The sequence below is a fragment of the Vulpes vulpes genome, chromosome 6 (genome assembly GCF_048418805.1).
Source record: "Vulpes vulpes isolate BD-2025 chromosome 6, VulVul3, whole genome shotgun sequence".
NCBI classification, from domain to species: domain Eukaryota; kingdom Metazoa; phylum Chordata; class Mammalia; order Carnivora; family Canidae; genus Vulpes; species Vulpes vulpes.
In genome coordinates, this window is record NC_132785.1 from 106,966,881 (window position 1) to 106,989,841 (window position 22,961).

The 22,961-nt window shown below is 39.5% G+C and overlaps 1 protein-coding gene across 6 annotated transcripts in view; it reads left to right on the forward strand.

The window, feature by feature from the left end:
• The first annotated feature begins 736 nt into the window (after positions 1-736).
• PSEN1 (presenilin 1) overlaps positions 737-22,961 on the forward strand; it is an 80,055-nt gene continuing 57,830 nt past the window's right edge. Inside the window, exons 1-3 of one of the 6 annotated variants that reach the window (XM_026008542.2) lie at positions 737-899; positions 11,060-11,141; positions 11,234-11,361. In XM_026008542.2, the coding sequence (XP_025864327.1) occupies positions 11,287-11,361 (75 nt within the window). In that variant the 5' untranslated portion in view covers positions 737-899; positions 11,060-11,141; positions 11,234-11,286. Of the gene's footprint in view, positions 1,320-11,059; positions 11,142-11,233; positions 11,374-22,961 lie in introns of all 6 variants that reach the window. The other 5 variants (XM_026008538.2, XM_026008539.2, XM_072761938.1 and 2 more) reach the window with 5 other exon arrangements.

The following is a 22,961-nucleotide window of genomic DNA, read 5'->3' on the forward strand; positions in this document are numbered from 1 at the left end:
CTGTGAATTTGAGCATTTCTCCATTCTCCATCTTTGGTTTTACATGATTGTATTCAGCTTACTTTTAGCTTTCAGATGAGTGTGCTGTGCTACTTAAGTTAGTTGTTGGTGCTGTCTTTACCGCAATTTGGACGGAAAACTGGCAGATGCAGGAATTAAGTGGCCGCTGAGCAATTCACTGTGTGCCAGGTGCTCTGGTTTTGGGATTTCAAAAATAAGACACATTTTATGCCCTCTGGAAGTTTACCATCTAAGACTGGATCTTAAACTTGAAGCCTAAGAATCCCGGGCTGCGTTCGTTTTAAACGCAGTTTCTCGGGTTTCCCCCACCCACCAGAAGTTTTGATTCATTTGGGTAGTGGATGAAGGGCACAGGTATTTACAGTTTTCATTAGTCATCTGTGTCGCCAGTGATGCAGCTGATTCGCACTGAGAAGCACTACAAATAGGTACTAAGAGATAAACGTTAAGATTTAAGATGTCATCACTTGTAGGTCGGAGGAGCACACGCTGGGCCCAGCTGACGTAGAAGCCTCGGTCCTCAGCCCTGCAGTCTCGAATCCCAGACCCGCTCGGACTCGCACTAAGCACCCTGGGCGGGTTCCTCCAGGTCCCCGGGGTCGCCCGGAGCGCCGCGGGAGCCCCTCACTCCGCCGCGCCACCGGAAACCCCACCCTCTTCCCCCGGGTCCCGCCCCCTTCTCCGGCGGGACCCGCCCCTTCCCCGGCCGGCCGCCAACGGCGCCAGAGCCGGAAATGACGACAGCAGCGAAGCTTTTTGGGCGGGGCCTGGGCCGGGCAGCTCCAGAGGCCGCGATTTCACATCGGAAACAAAACAGCGGCTGCTCGGGAAGGAGCCTCCCCTGCGAGCGCCCGGTGGTGGCGGCAAGTGAAGAGTAGGTGCGTGGTGGGGAGTTGGGGAGAGGGGAAGGCGCCCCTCGCCTGGTGCGGACACAGGCGGTGGCGGGCTGGGCCCGGCTCTTTGTCGCCTCCCGGGGCGCGCAGCCGGGTGTCCTCGAGGATGAGGAGCGGGGCGCGGCCGGGCGGGGACCGAGGAACCCCTTGTGGGGAACGCGGGGGGACGGCCCGTTTCTCCAGCTCCGGGCGCAGCGCGCGGTCGGGGCGAAGAGAGATTCCCCTCCGGAAGTGCTGGTTTCCCGAAGACGTTTCAGGACGCAGGTGCCCTGGTCCTCAGCTGGGCCGGGATTGACGGTCTTGAGTGGAGCGGAGCAGGAGAAAGAGGAAGCGCCTTGCCCCGGTCTGGTTGAGCAACTGGTGAAACTCCGCGCCTCCTGCCCCGAGTGTGCCCTTGTCCGGGAAGTGAGTGGCACTCAGAGGAAAATTCCTTACGTCTCACGTTCGAGGTGGACAACAGGGTCTGATGCTTTTTGCCTTGGTTGGGACCGTCGCGAGGCACGATGTTGTTCGGGGCTTTGCATGTGTCTTGGGTATTTGCGTTTTCTTCCCGCTCAGGGTTTTTTTTTTTTTTTTTTTTTTTTTCCCCCTTCAAATAAATAATTTGCTTCTACTGTAGGAGACTAATTTAATAATTTTAAAAGCATTGCTTGCCTGCTTTGGGCAAGATGAATATAGTATTCAGGGTTTACTCTGGGAGGTAAGAATAGGGTGCAAAAAACTATGGCATATATAATGACTTTAATATAACTGAGCACATTGTAAAGCTCGTAACATTTCCTGAGGTTTGAGGCAGGCAGAGGTCACATCTGGTTAGGAAATCTTGTTATTTGAGTTATCTTTCACGGTGGACAGGTTTTCAACCCTTGAGTTGAAGTGGGTGGGGCATTATAATCAGAGGGTATATTGCAAACAGGGGCCCACTCTGAATTAAAAATAACTGTTAATGAAGGAAAATAAAGCAAGAGAGTGGATTGGAGCTTGCTGCATTTGACTAATTTCAGTCACCTGCAAAATGCCTATTTCAGTTCTCCTTAATTCATTTGCAGACTTCACCAACCTAAGACTCGCTCCACCACCGTTTAATAAACCCTTAACAGTGAGAAAAGGATAATGTTTATTGAGTGCATGCATGGATTCCTTCCCCTACCCTACCCCCAATAGATCATAGAAATGGCATCTATCAGTTGGTTTTCCATTCTTCTGCTGCTGCTCCTTGGATAGACAGTTAACACAGCTCTGGGTATACTTCTGAATCGATGTGATTTATTGCTGAATTTTAAGTTAATGGCTGCAACTAGACCTAGACTGCTAAATGAATTTCCATTTAGAGGGAACTAGAGGATTGAAGTTGATCTCTGAGAACCACCCTAGCAGGAAAATACAGCATTTGTCAGTTACCATAGCTTATGTGGACCTCTTCCTCTTTCAGATCCAGGCTCTCTCTGCTCCTGCTTTCCCACTAATATTACTGCAGATTATAGGGGAGACTTTTTTTTAACATTATATTCTGAAAAACCTTTCAAAGACCTCTAATTGTGCCTCTCCTTCATGTAATAGATACTAGGCAGATTTGGAAGGTATGTTAAGAGTGGCACTGTTGTGGTCAGAACTTTAGGCACATTAATCTGATAGTTGGGGCTAGGATGGATAAGAGAATGAGATGACTTTTGCATAATTCTGGTGAGATAAGATGAGAGTTTGGTGATGGCAGAGGCTTAGGTGGAAAAATGGGGTGCCTGAGTGGCTCAATTGGTTAAGCTTCTGCTTTTGGCTCAGGTTATGAGCCCCCCCCCCAAAAAAAAATCTGGCTTCCTGCTCAGCGGGGAGTCTGCTTGTTCCTCTCTCTCTGCCCTTTCCCCTACCTGCTCATATTTTCTCTCTCTGTCATAAATAAATAAGTAAATAAGGAAAAACATTAACAGGACATGACAGCCATTTGAGAAGCAAGGAATAAATAGAATTGACTAGGAGGCTTTAAGTTTGAAGAATGGGAGAGACGATTGCAGAAATAAGGAAGTTAGAAGTGAAGAACTAGTCTAGAGAGGGGAATGAGGAAGTGGTTTGGGAGTATCACTTTTGAAGTGCCCGTAGGTCGAAGATGTCTCATGGACAGACCTGGAACTGTAATAGACTTTAAATAGACTTACTAGCTAATGTTGGAGCAGTGGAAGAGATGCCTAAGGAAAGGAAGGGGACAAGAAGGCCCAGGCATACGACTTATAGTGAAGGAGTGGAAGAAGGGTGAGAGGAACCAGCTGAGGAGGATGAGTGGTGGGAGGAGAACCTCCATAGTGCAGTGTCACAAAGGCTAAGGAAGAGGGGGAAGCTTCGGGAAGGAAAAGGCTCTCAGGGATTTTTAGCAGAAAGAGCTGAAGATTTAGAGCAGCATGATCTGATAGGAAACTATGTGAGCTACAAATGTTAATTTAAAACTTTTTTAATAAACATTTTATAAAGGTAGGAAATAGATAAAATTAAATTGAATATTTTATGTAACCCAGTACATCTAAAATATTTTTTTAAAACATGTTCTTTTTTTCAAGATTTTATTTATTTATTCATGAGACACACACACACACAGAGAAAGAGAGGCAGAGACACAGGCAGAGGGAGAAGCAGGCTCCATGCTGGGAACCCGACGTGGGACTCGATCCCGGGTCCCCAGGATCACACCCTGGGCTGAAGGCGGCACTAAACCACTGAGCCACTGAGGCTGCCCTAAAATATTTTTTTTTAAGATTTATTTGAGAGAGAGCATGCAAGAGTGCCAAGCAAGGGGAGGAGCAGAGGGAGAGGGATATGCAGACTCCTCACCAAGTGTCGAAAGCGTGGAACCCAACTCTGTGTGATCCCATGACCCGAGATTATGACCTGGATCAAAATCAAGATTCTGATGCTCAACCCACTTAGCCACATAGGCGCCTTACATCTAAAACATTTTTATTTCAACATGTAATTAATATAAAAATATACTTGTCTGATTCCTCCTCTAGATAGTAAACTCCTTAAGTAAACAAGTATTATCTGCTAGTAGCATCCCCAGCACCTATCACCATGTTTGGTTTGGTAGAAGAAACCCAGTAAGTGTTGGTTGGTTAAAGGTGTTAGTGTTTGGTTTTCACAGTGCTTTGTACAGTTGTTTAAACTGATCTAAAGCAGAGGGAAAGCAGGCATTGCTGGATATACAAATTAATTAGATGTTAGTAGTCATGTTTTCATTAAAGATTAGTTGTATTAAGGCCATTTCCACAGAAGTTTGAGGCAAACTGGGAGTAATCATACCTTCTATGTAGAGTTATTCAAAGTAAAGTTTTATTGGGGAAAAGACTCTTTATAATTACTACAAATATTGATAATACAGGACCATTTCTATAATTATGAAATCTAAAAGCCCCTGAAAAAAACAAAAGGCATTTTGTAATTCATTTGACAGAAGAATCTAAAACTGAACCTATTAATGTAATTTAAGACTGCTTATATGTTTCACTATATATTTATCAATGTGTTTGATTTTTGTGGTTCTATCTAAGACCTTGAGAGAGCATTATAAAACAAAGTATTTGTATCATATTACCTTTACAAAATCTGAGAAAAATATGAATTCTAAACACACTTCTAAGGGTTTCAGATAAAGCATTCTAGATTTGTCAGTCTTCCTTCATTTTCATTGTTCTGAACCCAGGTAACCATTATTTAAAAACAATTACAATAACTACATAACAGACCTCCCCAAACTCAGTGCCTCAGAATATTTGTTCTTACTCAAGGCTTTGCTTGGAGGTGTAGGACTGTGGATCAGCCAGGGCAGTTCTGCTTTGCATGTTTTATTCTGGGGCCCAGGCTGAAGGGCCAGTGGCTACCCATGCTAGGCTTTTCTTAAGGCAACAGCAGAAATAAAAGAAGATAAGTCCAACTGCAGAAGCACAGTTCAGGTGTCTGCTTGTGCCACATCTGCTAAGATCTTTTTGACCAAAGCAAGTCAGATGATTGTGGCTAGTAGGCTGCACCCACCTTGAAGCCAAAAGCAGGTCTCTGAGCCAAGCCGAGCATCACTGGAATGGAAAAGTATATTTCTCCCTCAGGGATGCTGGGGGAGGGAGGGAATATTTGCTGAATAATAATCTAATCTGCCACAGATGGCTCACAGAAGTAGAGTGGGATGGAAGGAAGAAAAAAAAAAATCAAATAACTGTATCACTCTCCTTGCTCTTTTTAGAGTCTGCCACCTTCACAAAGCCTCTTGTAAGGCTGGGGAAATTATTTGCTCCCCAGTCTCTTATAATTCAGGGGAGTCTTTCTAGCATATATTCTTGAAATTTTAAGTTAATTTCAAATTATTTTTAATTATTAATTCAGTTTGGAGATTGGTTACATTTATTGTTGGATGTGAGCTTTTAAAACTCAAATAGAGGCTCTCCCAGCCCATCCATACAGTCAGAACTTAGGCTGCCTATACAGAAGGAAGCTGTCAAGGTAACACCAAAGCTGATTAAATACTTTCATGGAAAAAGAATAAATCACAAGCCCATTTGGTACTTAAAAACTTCTTAGCATCACAGTACAGAGATATTAAAAAAAATACTTCTGGTGGTTTTCTTTTTTTTTAAAATATATCCCATTAAAATAAAAGACTTATTTATTTTAGAAAGCGAGCCACATGAACATGTGGTGGGGGGAAGGGAGAGGGAGAGAGAATTTTCAAGCAGGTTCCCTGCTGAGCATGGAGCCTTGAGTCTGAGGGCCCTAAGACCCTGAGATCATGACCTAAGCCAAAATCAAGAATTAGCTGCTCAACACACTGAATTACTCAGGTGTACCCCCCCCACCTTTCTTTTTCACTTTTGATGTTTTTTTTTTTTCTTAAGATTTTATTTATTCATGAGAGAGAGATGGAGGCACAGGGACACAGGCAGTGGGAGAAGCAGGCCTCATGGAGAGAGCCCGACATGGTACTCGATCCCGGGTCTCCAGGATTACGCCCTGGGCTGGGCGCTAAACTACTGAGCCAACCAGGGCTACCCTTGATGGTTTTCTAAGTGAAGAAGAAACTACTCAAGTGGGTAGAGTCATTAAAGCACCAGCTCTTTGTGCTGGAGAAGATCATGATAAAAAGTCTCATAAAACTTGTTTGTTTTTGTGGAATACAAGTTTTGTTTACATTTATCTCTGACAGTGGAAAAAAAATAGTATCTGTAATTAAGTAACCATGTTGTAAGATTTTGAGGTTTAGGGATGGTGTGTCCATTTCTGTTGATGCTTCCTTAAATGGGATTTTTAATAAACTTATTTTGGAATTCTAAGCTTTGTTCCTTGATACTTTTTGAAGTGCTGATGGGTAGGTTTTTCTATAAGATAGATTTACCTTCATCAATCTAAGCTTTGAAATTATTTGTGTTTTCTTGTTTTTTGTTTTTTTAAGATTTTATTTATCCGAGAGAGAGAGAGAGAGAGAGAGAGAGAGAGAAAGAGAAAGAGACGGAGACACAGGCAGAGGGAGAAGCAGGCCCCATGCAGGGACCCTGACATGGGACTCCATCCTGAGTCTCCAGGGTCACGCCCTGGGCTGAAGGCGGCGCTAAACTTCTGAGCCACCCGGGCTGCCCTTTTCCTGGGTTTTTTAAGTTTCTTTTTGTATAATAGCAATTGTAGTCATCCATCAGAGGAGGATTTCTATTTCCTTTTATCTGATTGAGCAAGTGTCTTGAGAAAAAGGAAATGGATGGCAGTGAATTAGAGTGTTATGCTCTGTCAATCTCAGAAAATCTTTAGCAGGTGGCCAAAGAGAGAAAAACCACAAAATCTGCTTCCAGCCTTACTCCCTGTGCAATCCAGGTCACAAGATCCTCACTTCCCAACAGCTATCTTTTTTTGTTCTCAGGGCAAGAATGCTAAGAATGTTATAAAATCAACTAGTGTCCTTTGCCATGCTGCCTGGACAGGGAGACTTCTGGCCTCCTTCATGCAGTCATCAATTGTTTTCAGCTGTTACTGGACCAGAATCAAATCAGGCTTTGCCTGTGCCTTTCTTTGTACCAACAACGTTTGTTTGTTCACCAGGCCTGACTAAAGACTTAGCCTCTGTTGCTTGCTTCTGCTTCCTACTGAGCTCCATGTAAAGAGCAGCTCTGCCAGGGAGGGTCACCCTGGAGCATTATGGTCTTCAAAGCATCAGTGGAAGCATAACTTTTCTCTAATTGAACTGGAAAAGACCTGGCCTGGGCATCAGATTCTGGAATTGGTCTGGTGTTATTTGCCTCATAATCAAGCAGTACCAAATTCTTTCACCTTTCGTGACCCTTAGTTTTTACATGTAAATACAGGTTGTGCCTTTGAAAATACTTTTGGGACATTCTAAAGTGACTACTGCATTATTGATGTTTCTCATAAGATTGAGAAAGCTCCAGTATGATAACCAGTTTGTGTGGTTTCTTGTAATAGCTGAACAGATTCTATAAGCATAAGGCTTAATAATGGAAACTACTTACATTAAAATGACCAGATTCAAAGATAAAATGACTCGATTCTCATTACAACTTATTTTTTTTAATAAGTACTAGGATTATATATTGAGAATGCTTTTGACACTTCAGTTTTTATTTTAGTTAGATCGATCATTGAAGTTTAAGATCACATTTACTGCTTTTTCAAAGATTGTATTTACTTCTAAGCAGCAGTTTTAGTAGTGATAAGAATCAGGTCTCTCTCTCTGTCTATATACTTTTCCCCCCTAGCTCAGTATATAACTCATTGTAAATGTCCAAAGAGCAGGGATGGAGTTTTACACAGAGGCAACATAGTGCATACTATGTGAGCCTTTACTTTGCTCCATTGCTTACTGGATGTGACCTTGGGCAAGTTAGTAAACTCCTGTGTGCTTCATTGTTTTCATATGTAGGGTGGGTGAAGTGAAAATAATTAGGTAAATCCTTTCAGTGACTGTCTCTGAGTTTTGATATAGACATCCAATAAACTCCTATTGAGTAAATGGACAATCACTTTTCTTCTCTTATTTTATCTGTAAATGTAATATACTTTATTTACTTCTTTTATTTATTTTTGCCTGCACGGCCCTTTCCTGCTCTTTGCCTGTTTCATTTGGCTAAAGCTGTCTTGTTATTTTGTTTCTGAAGGAATCATATAAGAATATCAATGACTTTTTTTTTTAAAGATTTTATTTTATTTATTCGTGAGAGACACACAAAGAGAGGCAGACAGATAGACATAGGCAGAGGGAGAAGCTGGCTTCATGCAGGGAGCCCGATGTGGGACTCGATCCTGGGACTCCAGGATCACAATCTGAGCAAAGTCAGACACCTAACTGCTGAGCCATCCAGGCGTCCCTATTAATGACATTTCTGACGATTTTTTTGTAATAGAGGTGTCCTTCAACTGATATGGTATAATCTTTAGGGCAGCCAGTATAAGTAGCCAACTGCAGCTTTTTCTATTTGCCATCCTATGGCATTTCTGGTTTAGCTGAGGTAGTAAGTACTGTACTAAATGTTTTTCTGGAAAAGAAGGGAATATGTGCTCTGTTTGCTGATTATTAATGCTACATTAATGTTAAAATTTCAATTAGATAATCAGCTTTTAAAAATCTTAGAAGCATAGGTCAGAACATTTGCGCTGAATACTTACTGTACTTAGAAGATGTATCTCTTCTATTGGCATTCCACCTTTCTTTTGAGTAAGTTAACATACATGCTGTCCAGTCTTAATTTTATTCATTTTAAAAATCAGGACTAGGGATCCCTGGGTGGCACAGCGGTTTGGCGCCTGCCTTTGGCCCAGGGCGCGATCCTGGAGACCCAGGATCGAATCCCACGTTGGGCTCCCGGTGCGTGGAGCCTGCTTCTCCCTCTGCCTGTGTCTCTGCCTCTCTCTCTCTCTCTCTGTGTGTGACTATCATCAGTAAATAAAAATTAAAAAAAAAAAGATTAAAAATCAGGACTAATGGTGTGAATAACCATAAATATAGGTTTACTTCCACAAAAATCTCTGAAGTTTTTAATTGAAGTATGTAGCAGTGTCCACAGATCATAGGGGTATAACTCAGTGCGTTTTCACAGACTGAAAATTCCAGTGTAACTAGCACCCAGACCAAGAAACAAAACATTACCAATACCTCCAGAAGTTCCCCCACGTACCCCCTTCAAGCAAATGATCCTCATAAAAGTGTTGTCTCTATTTGTATTTTTAATTCACTTTATTTTTATTTTTTATTTTTATTTATTTATTTTTAATTCACTTTATTTTTAAAACAAACTTACTTATGTCTTAGTAATAATTTGCAATCCCTTGATCCCATGTCAGCTAACCATGGGCTGAAGCTGGAAGGGAGGAGAAAGGTTGGCATAGTATATAAAAGTATGTAGGGCAGAAGGGAAGCATGTCTTGATTAAAAATTTGTCTTGGTTTGAATGGTCTAGGTATAGGTAATTAGGGGTTAATTTGAATTCAATACTAGAGGAAAAAATTACTTTCCCTTTTTTAAAAAAAAAATCTGCTTTCTGTGTTTTTGTTGAAAAATCACTAAATATAAAAAGTAGAGTATTTAGAGGGTCAAGGATCCTGAAGTTGAAAGTGAAAATGAAACAGAACTTTGACAAAATACTTTCATGTGAGTGTGTACGTGGTATTGTTTTAGTGACTATGTATGAATGAGAATACTGCTTAGATATACGAACAGATTTCTTTCCTTCTGTATTTCTGAGGGCTTTCTATGAAAAGGGACATTGAATGGAACTAGAAGATACTGTGCTAAGTGAAATAAGTCAGTCACAGAAAGACAAATACTATGATTTCACTTATGTGGAATTTAAGAAACAAAACAGATGAACATAGGGGAAGGGAAGGAAAGATAAAAAAAAAAGATGAAAATTGAGGGGGAGGCAAACCATGGGAAGGCAACTCTAGGAAACAAACCGGGCGTTGCTGGAGGGGAGGTGGGGGAGGGGATTACTGAGTGATGGGCATTAAGGAGGGCACTTGATGTAATGAGCACTGGGTATTACATGCAGCTGATGAATCACTAAATTCTAAAACTAATTTCAAAAAACAAAGCTGAAATCTAAAAGAGTTGGCTGATGGAAATTAAAGCAGACAGGCAAATGGGAATGTGCACTCCCCCACCCCCAAACTGAGTGAACTCTAGGTGACCAAATGATGTGTGTAAATAAGGCTGTGCCGGGATGCAAAGGAGAGACCTAAGGCTGGGATTTAGGAATCTGGGATTTTTGGCCCAGTCTGCCCAATTGTGTGATTTTAAGCAAGTCCGTGAACTTAGGTCCCCTTCTGCTTTTGTGAAATAGGTTATGTTACCTGTTTACCTTGGCTTGGGGCATGGTGGCCGGGTAAAATGAGATAATAGAATTTTGCGAAATTAAAATTAAACAATTGGGATCCCTGGGTGGCGCAGCGGTTTGGCGCCTGCCTTTGGCCCAGGGCGCGATCCTGGAGACCCGGGATCGAATCCCACGTCGGGCTCCCGGTGCATGGAGCCTGCTTCTCCCTCTGCCTGTGTCTCTGCCTCTCTCTCTCACTGTGTGCCTATCATAAATAAATAAATAAATAAATAAATTTAAAAAAAAAATAAAAAAAAATAAAATTAAACAATTTTTTAAATTTTTTTTTTAATTTTTATTTATTATTTATGTATTATAGTCACAGAGAGAGAGAGAGAGGCAGAGACACAGGCAGAGGGAGAAGCAGGCTCCATGCACCGGGAACCCGATGTGGGATTCGATCCCGAGTCTCCAGGATCGCGCCCTGGGCCAAAGGCAGGCACCAAACCGCTGCACCACCCAGGGATCCCGCACTAAACAATTTTATGGAGATGGAATGGTTGGGTTGGATTAGTCAGCATAGAAAAAGGAATGTTGATGAGAACATTCTTTAATACTTAGCTCTCTTGGCTCTAAATCTAAAATCATTAGATATTTTTTGTGATTGAAAATATTTGGTTTCTCAAGTAGATCTCCTCATTACCAAAGAGATATCTTGAGCTGACAAAAGTTTGTCATTTGTAGTTTATGGTAGTTTAATACATTTCTGGTTTACAAATTACAATTATAAAAATATTCTAAGTATTTGAATGGTGTGAATAGATTTACTCTGGGTGACCTGGTAAAATCCTATTTCAGACCTCATCTGGGAGCCTGCAAGTGACAGCTGCCTGCGAGGTCCTTAGAAAGCTTGGCCTGGAGGAGAACACATGAAAGAAAGGTTTGTTTTTGCTGAATATAATTTATGAAAGTGTTTAAAAATAAGAGTATAATTGTAATGCACAAAGGATTGTTTTCTTTTTCCCCTTTCAGAACCCCAAGAGGCTTTGTTTTCTGTGAAAAAGTATTTCTATACGGTTGCTCCAATGACAGAGTTACCTGCACCCCTGTCCTACTTCCAGAATGCACAGATGTCCGAAGACAACCACTTGAGCAATACTGTACGTAGCCAGGTACAGTGTCAGCCTCTAAAACTGCCCTTGCCAAACTCTGGATTCAGTGATCATCTTCCCTCATCTTCAGTGGAGACTGAGGGGACTGAGCAGGCTTTCTTTACTTTTCCAACTTTACCTATTTGCTGAACTTCAACTGATGCCAAAGCATTGTGCCACTTAGTGCTAGGGACACAAGAGAGCGTGAGACATGGGTGTTGATACAGTTCCTCCCTGCCTCAGATATCACCTCCTCCATTTAAGCCTTCTCCAGCTTCCCCAGCTATTATTTTACCTATCTTGCTCTTACTGGTCCATGGGCTGAGTACATTTTATTTACTTTTATTTTTTCACTATCCTTCATGGTTCCTGACAGTGCCCGGTAAATGCTCATTGACGGAATGAACACACATTGATGAGTGCAAGGCTAAGAATAGAAGTCCTAAGAGAATTCAAGGGAGAGAATCAAGAAAGGGGTGTAACCAACCAGTGGCCTGAGACACAGACATCAAATCTACCCTTGACTCTGTTAGCTAATCCTTACAGATTGAATGTAGACTCCACAGGTGGCCTGTGAGATAGTTGGCTGGGAAATGGGTAGGATTTTTAGAGGTGGAGCCAGAATTGTGCGGAACACAAGGCCAACTGTAAGCTACGCAGCCTGCTAGGGACTGTAAGGGATCCGACCCGGTTGGATGGGGTGGGGTCAAACTTTCCTTTATTAGAACCAGAGTGCAAAACCACTGGTAGAAGGAAGTAGGTTCTTGGTCAATTAAAAAAAAAAAAAAAAAAGAATTGTCTCACAATTTACTGTGCATCTGAAAGGGTGTGGATCTTGTCACGAACAGCTGTCAGTCACAAAGGCTGGAAGACTACCAACCAAATCTGCAGAGGGTTAGTCTATGGAATGAGCAGTGAACTAGAGCACCAACTAGATGGCCTGGAAGGTCCCTTCACACTAATATTTAAAATTCCAATTAAGGGTCAGAATGTGAGGAGGAAGGCTTCACAAAGTAGGCTTTGATGGATGGGTGAGATTAGAGCAAACTGGGATGTCATCACTGATAGAAGAAATAACACTAGTGAAGGAAGAATTTCCTAGAATATAAACAGGGAGGCTGTATCCAGAGATATGTCATCAGAAGCAGATCACATTGTACTGCCAGACCATTTTTAATCAAGTGAAATCAAGTTAAAATGATTATCAGGGGAAGCCCTGAAAGGAAACACAAGATGAAAAGGGTAGTATGTAACCTGAGGGGTGTTTGGGGGAAGGCAGAGATGAGGGTACTTGGTGGATAATGGGTGTTACAAAGACTGGTTTTTGTGGCAGCAGACTTGTAACAACAGCTTGACTTGCTCTGTTTTTGCTATTTCCTGGGAATAGCTTTTTGAAAAGTTAGGATGAGGCCAGATTATGAAGTTCTTTGGTAGTTTGGATACTACAGACTTTGTAATCATTTTTAAACTGTTACTTAGGGAAAGTGGGGGTAGCCTTGACTTAGTCTCTGGGTACCCCTTCCTTAACTAGAGCAGCTCCTATTAATCTTTTTACTTATTGATCTTCTGTGGATCCATTTGAACAAAAGATTCCACAACTAACAAATTTTGAAAACAACAACAACAACAAAAAAAAAACACAGGTGTATGTCACCTATCTGTCCCAAACCTCCCAAAGGTCTCTCATCTCAGAATAAAATCTGGTCTGAGGTCTTATTTTAACCTTATCCTCCTGTGCCATCTCTGTCTTCCTCCCTCACTGATTTCTCTGTTCTGTCTCTGGGTCCTGGATTATTCTCCCACTCTTCTCATATGGCTCCCTTCACTTGATTTATTTAGGTCACCTCATCAGCGAGGGCTTGTCTTCCTCAATTCCCCTTTCCTTCCCTGCCAGCCCTTATACTCTGACTCTGCTTTACTTTTACATTAGCACTTATCAGTATTTCTGGCATGCTACTGACGTGATGTGTTTACCTGCCTCCTTCTACTGTGGAAACCTGTTTTCTTCAGTTCCAAGAACACTGCTTGACACATAGTTCTCCATTGTTGATGCAGAATTGCTTATATGCCTCACACTCAGGTTTTGTGGGGCTTTCATGGTATTTTTTTTTGTTTGCTCCCCCCCCCCCTTTATACCTTAGTGACTGATAAATTGAAATAAAGGGTGCTACAGAGGAAGTACAATTGACACAGGATTTTTATTGATAACTGAATGTACTCATGTAGTTTTAGTAAGTCTTAGTGCTAATGTTCTCTGTGGTACCTTCCAGATCTTATAGGGCATCACTGCCTAGAAAATCAGGCCTGATTTATTTAATTTTAACCTAGCCATTGATAATGTGATATCAAATAAGATTATCTTTTATTTATCTTCTCAAAAGTGTCTTCTACAACTTAAAAGATCTTCTATATACATTCTCATACTTCCCAGTTATCATGGGATAGGTATTATTCCTGTTTTATTTTAAGATTTACTTATTTAATTGGGGGAGGTGGAGATAGAGCAGGGGGCAGGGCAGAGGGAGGAGGAGAAAATCCTCCAGCCAGCTCTCTGCTGAATGTGGAGCCCTGAGGCAGGGCTTAATCTCAGGACCCTGAAATCATGACCTGAGCTGAAATCAAGAGTCAGACACTTAACTAACTAGCCACCCAGGCAGGTGCCCTCGTTCCCTTTTAATAGTTTAAATGCTTGTCCAGGATCACATAGAAAATTAAATGACAGAACTGGAACATAAAATGTGCTTTCTAATTTCAAACTCCCTCTAATGTTCTTTCTGTTGTTCCAATGTCTCTTACCCAGGAGAAATGTTACATAATACCGAAAGGAGATATTGTATGAAAAAATTCGGGGGAAAGAAAATACTAAGTCTGTATATTCATTTTGCACCAGTGTACTTAAAAAAAAAAAAATACAAAGAAAAAGGAAAAGAATCTCATTGTTAAATTTTTTAGCTATAAAGAAGCCATTGTGTATATGCTTTGGTTGGTTACGAAAAAATGAGGGTAAGTCCAAATTTAAATTGAATGTAGATGACTGTTTTCATGGATTAATTGAAAGCAGCTCTTTTATTTCTCCTCTTGGATACTGGGTTTGTTAAATACAAGCACATGAAGACAAGCCTCTGCAGGCATAAAAACTCCTTATCAGGCTTATTTCTTCTTTATTTGCTCAGTGGCTAATTGAGAAGTCAAGGAAATTGAGAGATGTGGAAAGTTTCTTTCCACACTGTTCAAGAAAGGAAACTAAGATATTGAATGTTGTCAGTGTTGGACTCTGAAAGGTACTGTCACAAATGTTATGTTTTGGGAACATTCATCATAAGAGAGCAGATTTTCCTTCGGTCTTCCCCTCCTTTGAATTAAAGTTCTCTAATAAGGTGCTTATCTATGAATATATCCTCTAGAGTATACAACAGGCTGTTTACATTAAATATTACAAAAATAAATGAACATTCATTTAAAAATATTTTTGAAACTGGAAAGAGTAAATTTCCTACAGAATTTAACCAGTATCAATATAAAGAGTGGACTTTCTATTCCTTTCCTCTACTCAGTATCTTCCTCAAAGTCAGGAGTATCCCATTATGCGGCAATCATTTGAGTTTGGGAAAAACAAATGAGGCTAACCGAAATTGAAAACTGTTCAAGAATACGGATGATTCGGGATCCCTGGGTGGTGCAGTGGTTTGGCGCCTGCCTTTGGCCCGGGGCCCGATCCTGGAGACCCGGGATCGACTCCCACGTCAGGCTCCCTGCATGGAGCCTGCTTCTCCCTCTGCCTGTGTCTCTGCCTCTCTGTCTCTCTGTGTGACTATCATGAATAAATTTAAAAAAAAAAAATCTTAAAAAAAAAAAAAAGAATACGGATGATTCGCATTTAGGGGTTGTGGCTGAGTGACACATAAATAGGTCCTTCAAAAGAAAGAACTAACTTTGATCTAGTTGTAATTTGAAACAGCTATGTGTTAGTTGGTTTCAATCATTTAATTCTTAGTACCTCATTTTTCCCATCTGTACAATTAAAATGATTTACTAGATAAATTCAGCAGTTTTGTTGTGACCAGGAGTTAGTGTTGTTAGCTGTCCTGGTATGCCTGAGACTGAGAGGTCCCTAGAACACAAGACTTTCAGTTTAAAACTAGGACAGTCCTGAGAAAATAGGATCAAGTTGATTACCCTATCAGAAGTATAATGAAATTGAAATTATTTTGGATCTGATTAAACCAGTCTAAATCAATTATATGACTTTGTTGTGTAACTTCAAGTATTATTGCAATGATACATTGTTCATGTTCAAATAGAAGATAACATTTAAAACATTTTCTCTTTCCAGAAGTGAAATGTTGCCCATGACTTCATTCTTCTTCCATCCTTAGCAGATACATAATGGGCTGCCTTAGCCCAGAGATGTTTTCCTTTTGTAGGCTACTATAGGTAATCTCATTCACAATACAGGGAATTTAAGTTTGATGAGATTAGTCAGAGAGCTGAAAAATAGTGTTTTTTTTTTTTTAACCCAAATATTTATTTCTCAAAAAAAATTTTTGGTGAAATAATTTAAGGCATATATAGGAAGTATGTAATAAGCACTGACGTACTTACCACACAACATCTTATTTGCTGTGTATGCTTTGTTGTTTTTGAGGAGTATTTTCACTAAGCTTTTTCTGTTTCTGTTACATATTGAACCGACAGGAAGCAAAATCCTAACAAAACAAGATTTTGCAATTAATTTGGACAGATGGCCTAGTTATATAACAAAAAGAAATTACAGATAAAATTGAAGCACCTCTCCCACATTCTTCTTTTTTTCCCAGAATAGTAGTATAGTATGTGAACATAAATAATATTTAATATATCATTCTGCATGTTTTGAAAGTGTATGTGAAGTATATGTGTTTGTATGTGAAAGTTGCAGAAGAAAATCCCCACATTTTTTAAATGTATGGGTATGTGTTGCAGAAGAGACATGATTTTAGAATTTATGTATATAAATGCATATAGCTCTATTTTTTCATTTTCTATTTTGTAAATATATAAAAATCTATCTTTGGTTATAAATATTTAGTAGTTTCCAGTTTTTCATAGTAACCAACAGTGTTACAGTAACATTCTGATTCATTAATCCTTCTGCCCATGTGTGTGTTTCTCAATGATAATTGCTGTGATTGGGTATATGGATCTATGGATCTTTTTTTTTTTTTTAAGGATTTTATTTATTTGGGATCCCTGGGTGGCGCAGCGGTTTGGCGCCTGCCTTTGGCCCGGGGCGCGATCCTGGAGACCCGGGATCGAATCCCATGTCGGGCTCCCGGTGCATGGAGCTTGCTTCTCCCTCTGCCTATGTCTCTGCTTCTCTCTCTCTCACTGTGTGCCTATCATAAATAAATAAAATTAAAAAAAAAATTAAAAAAAAAAGGATTTTATTTATTTATTCATGAGAGAGAGAGACACACACACAGAGGGGCAGAGACACAGGCAGAGGGAGACGCAGGCTCCATGCAGGGAGCCCGTCGTGGGACTCGATCCCGGGTCTCCCGGATCGCGCCCTGGGCCAAAGGCAGGGGCTAAACCGCTGAGCCACCCAGAGATCCCCTGGATCTATGGATCTTAAAATATATTAGAGATTACCAGTATGCTTTCCAGAGTGGTTATATATCAAGAGCATACAGCAGTTTTCCTTTTTTTAACATCCCAACCAGTATTTGGTATTGTCTTAGTGTGTGTTAGTTGGGTGAGTTTGAAACGACCCCTCATGTTGTTTTAATTGTATTTCCCTAAATTCTAATAAGGTGGAACCTTTTTCCTTATGCTTTTTTTTTTTTAAGGATTTTATGTATTTAAACATTTTTTTAAAAAGATTTTATTATTCATGAGAGAGATGGGGCACAGGGGGCGGGAGGCAGAGACATAGGCAGAGGGAGAAGCAGGCTCCATACAGGGAGCCCCATGTGGGACTTGATCCCAGGACCGCGGGATCACATCCTGAGCCAAAGGCAGTTGCTCAACCGCTGAGCCAACCAGGCAGCCCTTGGTTGTCTTTTTCTTATTGATTTTGTTGGAATGTATATTTTGATGCTAATCTCATGTTGGCTATGTGCTTTTCAGATATTTTTTCCAGGACTGTAGCTTCAGTTTGTTTATGGTGCATAGTTGAAATGCTTTAGGTTGGCGAATTATTCTTTCCTTTTAAAAGTGAAATTTATTTGTATTTTTTCAATGAGAAATAGATTAAGAAAAATATGTAGTATTATATATACGAGCAGCCCTGAATATGAAAAAGCTTTTCCATCTCTTATAAAGGAAGACTGAACTAAACTAAAATGCATGACACTGCAGTATAGTCCCAACTAATATTTAGCTGTTCCATTCATTGTTTTACATCTGTATCAGAAAAATAAAACAAGGGCAGCCCGGGTGGCTCAGCGGTTTAGCGCCGCGTTCAGCCCAGGGCCTGATCCTGGAGACCTGGGATCAAGTCCCACGTCCGGCTTCGTGCATGGAGCCTGCTTCTCCCTCTGCCTGTGTCTCTGCCTCTCTCTCTGTTTCTGTCATGAATAATAAATATAAATAAATAAAATCTTTAAAAAAAAAAAAAAAGAAAAAGAAAACAAAGAGAATCACGGTGATGGCGATTTTTCCCTTTTATTTTTTCTAGATATTCTTTAGTATAGTTATATCTTAATTAAAAAAAAACTTTAATTTTAAATTTTTGTTATTTTTAAAGGATTTATTTATTTATTTTAGAGAGAGTGAATGGGTGGAGGGGCAGAGGAGTCTTTTTTCCCCAGATTTATTTATTTATTTTAGAGAGAAACAGCACGGTGTCTGGAGGGGTGGAGGGAGAGAATATCAAGCAGACTCTCCACTAAATGTGGAGCCCATTGTGGGGGCTTGATCCCACGACCCTGAGATCACGACCCGAGCCAAAACCAAGACTCAGGTGGTTAACCAACTGTGCACCCAAGCACTCCTTAAAAAGAAAACTTTTTTTTTTTTTAAGATTTTATTTATTTATTCATGAGAGACAGAGAGAGAGAGAGAGAGAGAGAGAGAGAGGGGCACAGACACAGGCAGAGGGAGAAGCAGGCTCGGTGCAGGGAGCCTGGTGTGGGACTGGATCCCAGGTCTCCAGGATGACACCCTGGGCTGAAGGTGGTGCTAAACCTGCTGAGCTACCCGGGCTGCCCAAGAAAACTATTTTTAAAAGAAATGTTTTTAATGTGAAGAAAGTTTGCAAAAGGACAATAGGCTTTTTGGGGGAATGTCAGTGGAAAGGGGCGAAGCATTCAAGGTTCTTCATGATGAGTAACTAAGAGTAGTAGGAGAATTAGAGCAACTTATGTAAAAGAAACCAAACAAGCATGATAGCTTGGAGTCTTTGAAAGGGCCTATATTGATCATTGGAATTTATATTATATCCTTGAGGTATGTTTGTCTGTCTCCACTTTAAATAACTGACATATTTAATAAAGTGCAGTTTAGAAAATTTTAACAAGAAGTTTTTGGACTTAACCTTTAAGCTTTAATTATCTACAAAATTAAGATGCATATAAAGCATCTTAATTCCTACTGATAACAGATAAGAGTTGCATCATTCTTACCTTTTCACTTCAGAAATGTTTACTATTTCATGCTTGTTGACCTCATCTAGGTTGTAAAATCCCTAAAGACAGAACTTTATTCATGTTTCTGAGCTGCCTTTGGAGTTTATGGATCACTCAGTATCTTTAAACCAGTTCCATACAAGTCATACAAGCAGAACAAAGGGGCTTGGGGCAGGGGGTTAAAAGAAAGAATATTTTTAAGTTTTGTGTCTGCAAATAAAAATCTGAAGTGAATCTTACTCATTGCTTAAGGACTTCAGCTTTTGTGTGAGAGGGTTCTCTGGGCTTCATGTTCTCTGGACACACTTCTCCGTCATCTTTTATCACGATTCTTGCTGCCGTGTACTACTATCACACTGTGGGCAGAGCTCCAGTTTTTATGTAGAACGGCTGTCAAACATTAGTTCAGTATGTCACAAGAACTAGGTGGAGAATTCATTTTATTTTTCCCCTCAAGAAAGTGTGCCTGCTTCCTTAGAGATGGCATTCAGTCAGAAATTTTACCTCTTTCCGTTAGTTTACCCTCACCACCTCTAACTAGAAGCTAGCTTGGACTTCATGTTTGTTTTTGCTGTTAGTTGGCTATGTCTATAGGGACTGGAGACTAGAAGGTAATGACTCAACTATTTCTGACAAAAGCCAAAGCTTACAAATTGTGAAATAATTGAAGTTCGTGATTTCCTAAATATATTATATAGGTTGGATATTAAAGTGGCTCTAACAAGAACATTATTTGGGCCTTTTTCTGTAGTTTGTGATCTGTCATAATCTTTAGGTTTACTGTACCTATTAAAAAGAGTTTGTAAGGGGGATCCCTGGGTGGCGCAGCGGTTTGGCGCCTGCCTTTGGCCCAGGGCGCGATCCTGGAGACCCGGGATCGAATCCCACATCAGGCTCCCGGTGCATGGAGCCTGCTTCTCCCTCCGCCTGTGTGTCTGCCTCTCTCTCTCTCTGTGACTATCATAAATTAAAAAAAAAAAAAAAAAAAAGAGTTTGTAAGGTTTTATTTTTCCGGTGCAAAATTTTGATGGGTACCGCTCTTTTCCCTTGACTTGTTTTTCTTTGCCAGAAGTCAGCCTCCATTTCAGCTGACATGATAGTAATATACTAAAACTAGAGGAAATTGAAAATATAAACTTCAGAATAGTGAAAATTTATATTTTGATTTTGTGGAGACTTACACCTTTTATGTAGATTAGCTGAGACCTTTTCTAAGACACAAAAAAGTAGATTTTTTAAAAAGTAAGACTTAATTAAGATTTGTTTATATTGTTAATTAACTTTTTTAAAATGTGTATTAGAGCAGTGATTTTTCAGACCTCGTGTACGTTGGAATCCCCTTAAAGAGCTGTTAATAAAAATTCTCTGGCTCCCCAAACCCAAAGTTACTGATTCTGTTAGTCTGAGGTGGGGCCACAGAATTTGCATTTCTGACCCATTCTCAGATCTTTTCAATACTTTTGGTCTAGCTTTTGGGAACCAGTATATTTGAGTAAAGAAACAAAGTGAAAGTGACACTAGAGAAAAATGATTAGATTTATAAGTTGACTATTCAATATTTTTATTCATATTAGTTTATTCTGACCCAAATTTCCTAGACCATAAAGAAATTGTCAGCAGCCTTTTTGACTTAAAATAGGAAAAAAATCAGCCATTTTTATAACTAAAAAAGAACCTTTAAAGTAGTAATCCATTGAGAGATCAATAATGATTCTTTATATAAAGCAATTGCTGAAGAAAACTTGTGTTAAGTCCATTACCTTCAACTGCTAAATTTATAGCATTAAAGTATGTTTGGTCTTGGGGTGTGTGGGTGGCTCATTCAATTAAGCCTCCAACTCTTTCCAAGAGCCTCCAAGACTCTTCAGGTCTTGATCTCAGAGTTGTGAGTTCAAACCTCACATAGGGGGGAAAAAAAAGCCCCAGTTAAAAAAAAAAAAAAATATATATATATATATATATATATGTTTAGTCATTATAAATGAAGGTTATCTGCATTGTTTTTTTTTAAATTTAAAACATTAAATGCAAAGAACTTTATTAAGTTGTTAGCAAACCATAGACTGGCAGAAATAACTTTATTAAATGATAATGGGTCACTTTTTTTAAGTGTGAGAAATTCTATAAAATTAAACAGTGGACAGATCTATAAGCTGTTTAGTGTTTAAGTACTTGGGACCTTGAGAAAATAAGTGAAAGGAGTGATCTAAATTTAAACTGAATCGGGCCCACTAAGCCTTTGAGAGTGTTACTATAGTATTTATAGTAATGAATCTGATTTCCTAGGTATGTCAAAGTGAAGTAAGGAGAAAGAAAACTTAGTCTCCATGACTTCCAGAGGAAAATGCTTGGTTCTGCATGAGAGTGGTCAGAAATCCTGGGCACAGATCTTAAGAGTTTGTTAAAAACAAACCAGCAAAAAACACCCTAAGTTCAAGCATAACACAACAACCCCATAAATATTAAATGTTTTCTTTAAAAGTTGTATCAGCTCTTCAGGGAAATGACAGCCTTCCTTTCTGTTAGAGTAACGGGTTAAAGCTCTAACTTCAGGGAATCCTGAAGCTTGGCCAATCATGAAGCTTGGCCAGGTGCTGGATGGAATTCTGTGTGTTGTTGGAAACATGTTGCCTATGATTAATAAATATTTTCAAGTGTTCCACATAAGTTGCCAGTTCTTCAGTTAAGCTTCTCTTCTGTTTTTCGTATAGTACAGGCTCAGGAGCTTCACATTTCTAAATGTAGAAATCCAAACAGTATCTAATAGGATAGTCTTATAGGATTGTTGCTTTTTGTTATAAATAAATATTCATTTTAAGTAAATAAATAATATGCAGACAGCAAGCATATCAGCATACTGAAATGTGTTGTAACTTTTTAGGCATGGTGACAGTTATTACATGGAAGTGTAAACATGAAGTAGTAATATTAGATTAAGAAAGCAGGACATGATATTTGTGAACATTCATTGTAACTGTGTAATTATGTATGTTGAAAAATCATTAGGTTTTGGGGTATAGTAAGAAGTTATTTTCCTCAAAATCATTACATTCATATTCAGTAATATAAAATTATAAACTTAAGTGTGGCAATAAACTACCATTAATAAAGTAAAAAAATAAACTGGCACAGGCTTTATAATGCATACTGACAGGTATATCTTAAGATACAAAGAATTCTTACAAAGTCAAAAGGAACATAAACAACCCAGTAACAGCATTGCCAAAAGATATGAGCAATATATAAGGAATAGGAAGAAGAAATATAAATGTCAATAAATATATGAAAAGACTAGTTGATCAGCCTTCCTAATAAGAAACAGAAATGAAAAGGTTTTGTTTTTACCTACCAGTGAGCAAGGATTAAAACCCATTGCAAGTGGCTCAGTCAGTAGAACCTGTGACTCTGGATCTCTGGGTTGTAAGATTAAGCCCCACATTGGGTATAGCGATTATTTCTAAAAAATTAAATAAAATCTTAAGAAAAAAACATTGCTACCAAAAGTCAGGGGAAATAGGCATTGACATGTGCTGCTCATGGGAGTTTAATTTCTTTTTATTTGGAGGCAAGTTGTCAAGTCTGCAGATACACAGGCCTTTTGGAAATAATTTGGCAATTAAATCTAAAAATGCATATACCTTTGACTTAGGATTTCCACTTTTAGAATTTTATCCTATAAAAATATTACCACAAGAATGCCAAAAAATGTAGACAGACATATTTGATGAAATATTATGTGTAACAATGAGAATTTTGAGATCATTTCAATCTTAGGTTACTTGTGGTTTATCTAGTCAGTACTATAAGGTAATGGTTAATAGGATTTGACAAACTCTGAATTAGAATTGCTGCTGTAGACCTTCTTAGCTCTGTGATTTTGGCAAATTATCTGGCCTTGAAGCTTTAGTTTCTTTATCTGTTAAATGAAGTTTATAATATTAATGAACTCAAAGTTTATTACTCACCTGAAGTGCTTAGAATAGTGTCTAGCACATACATGGG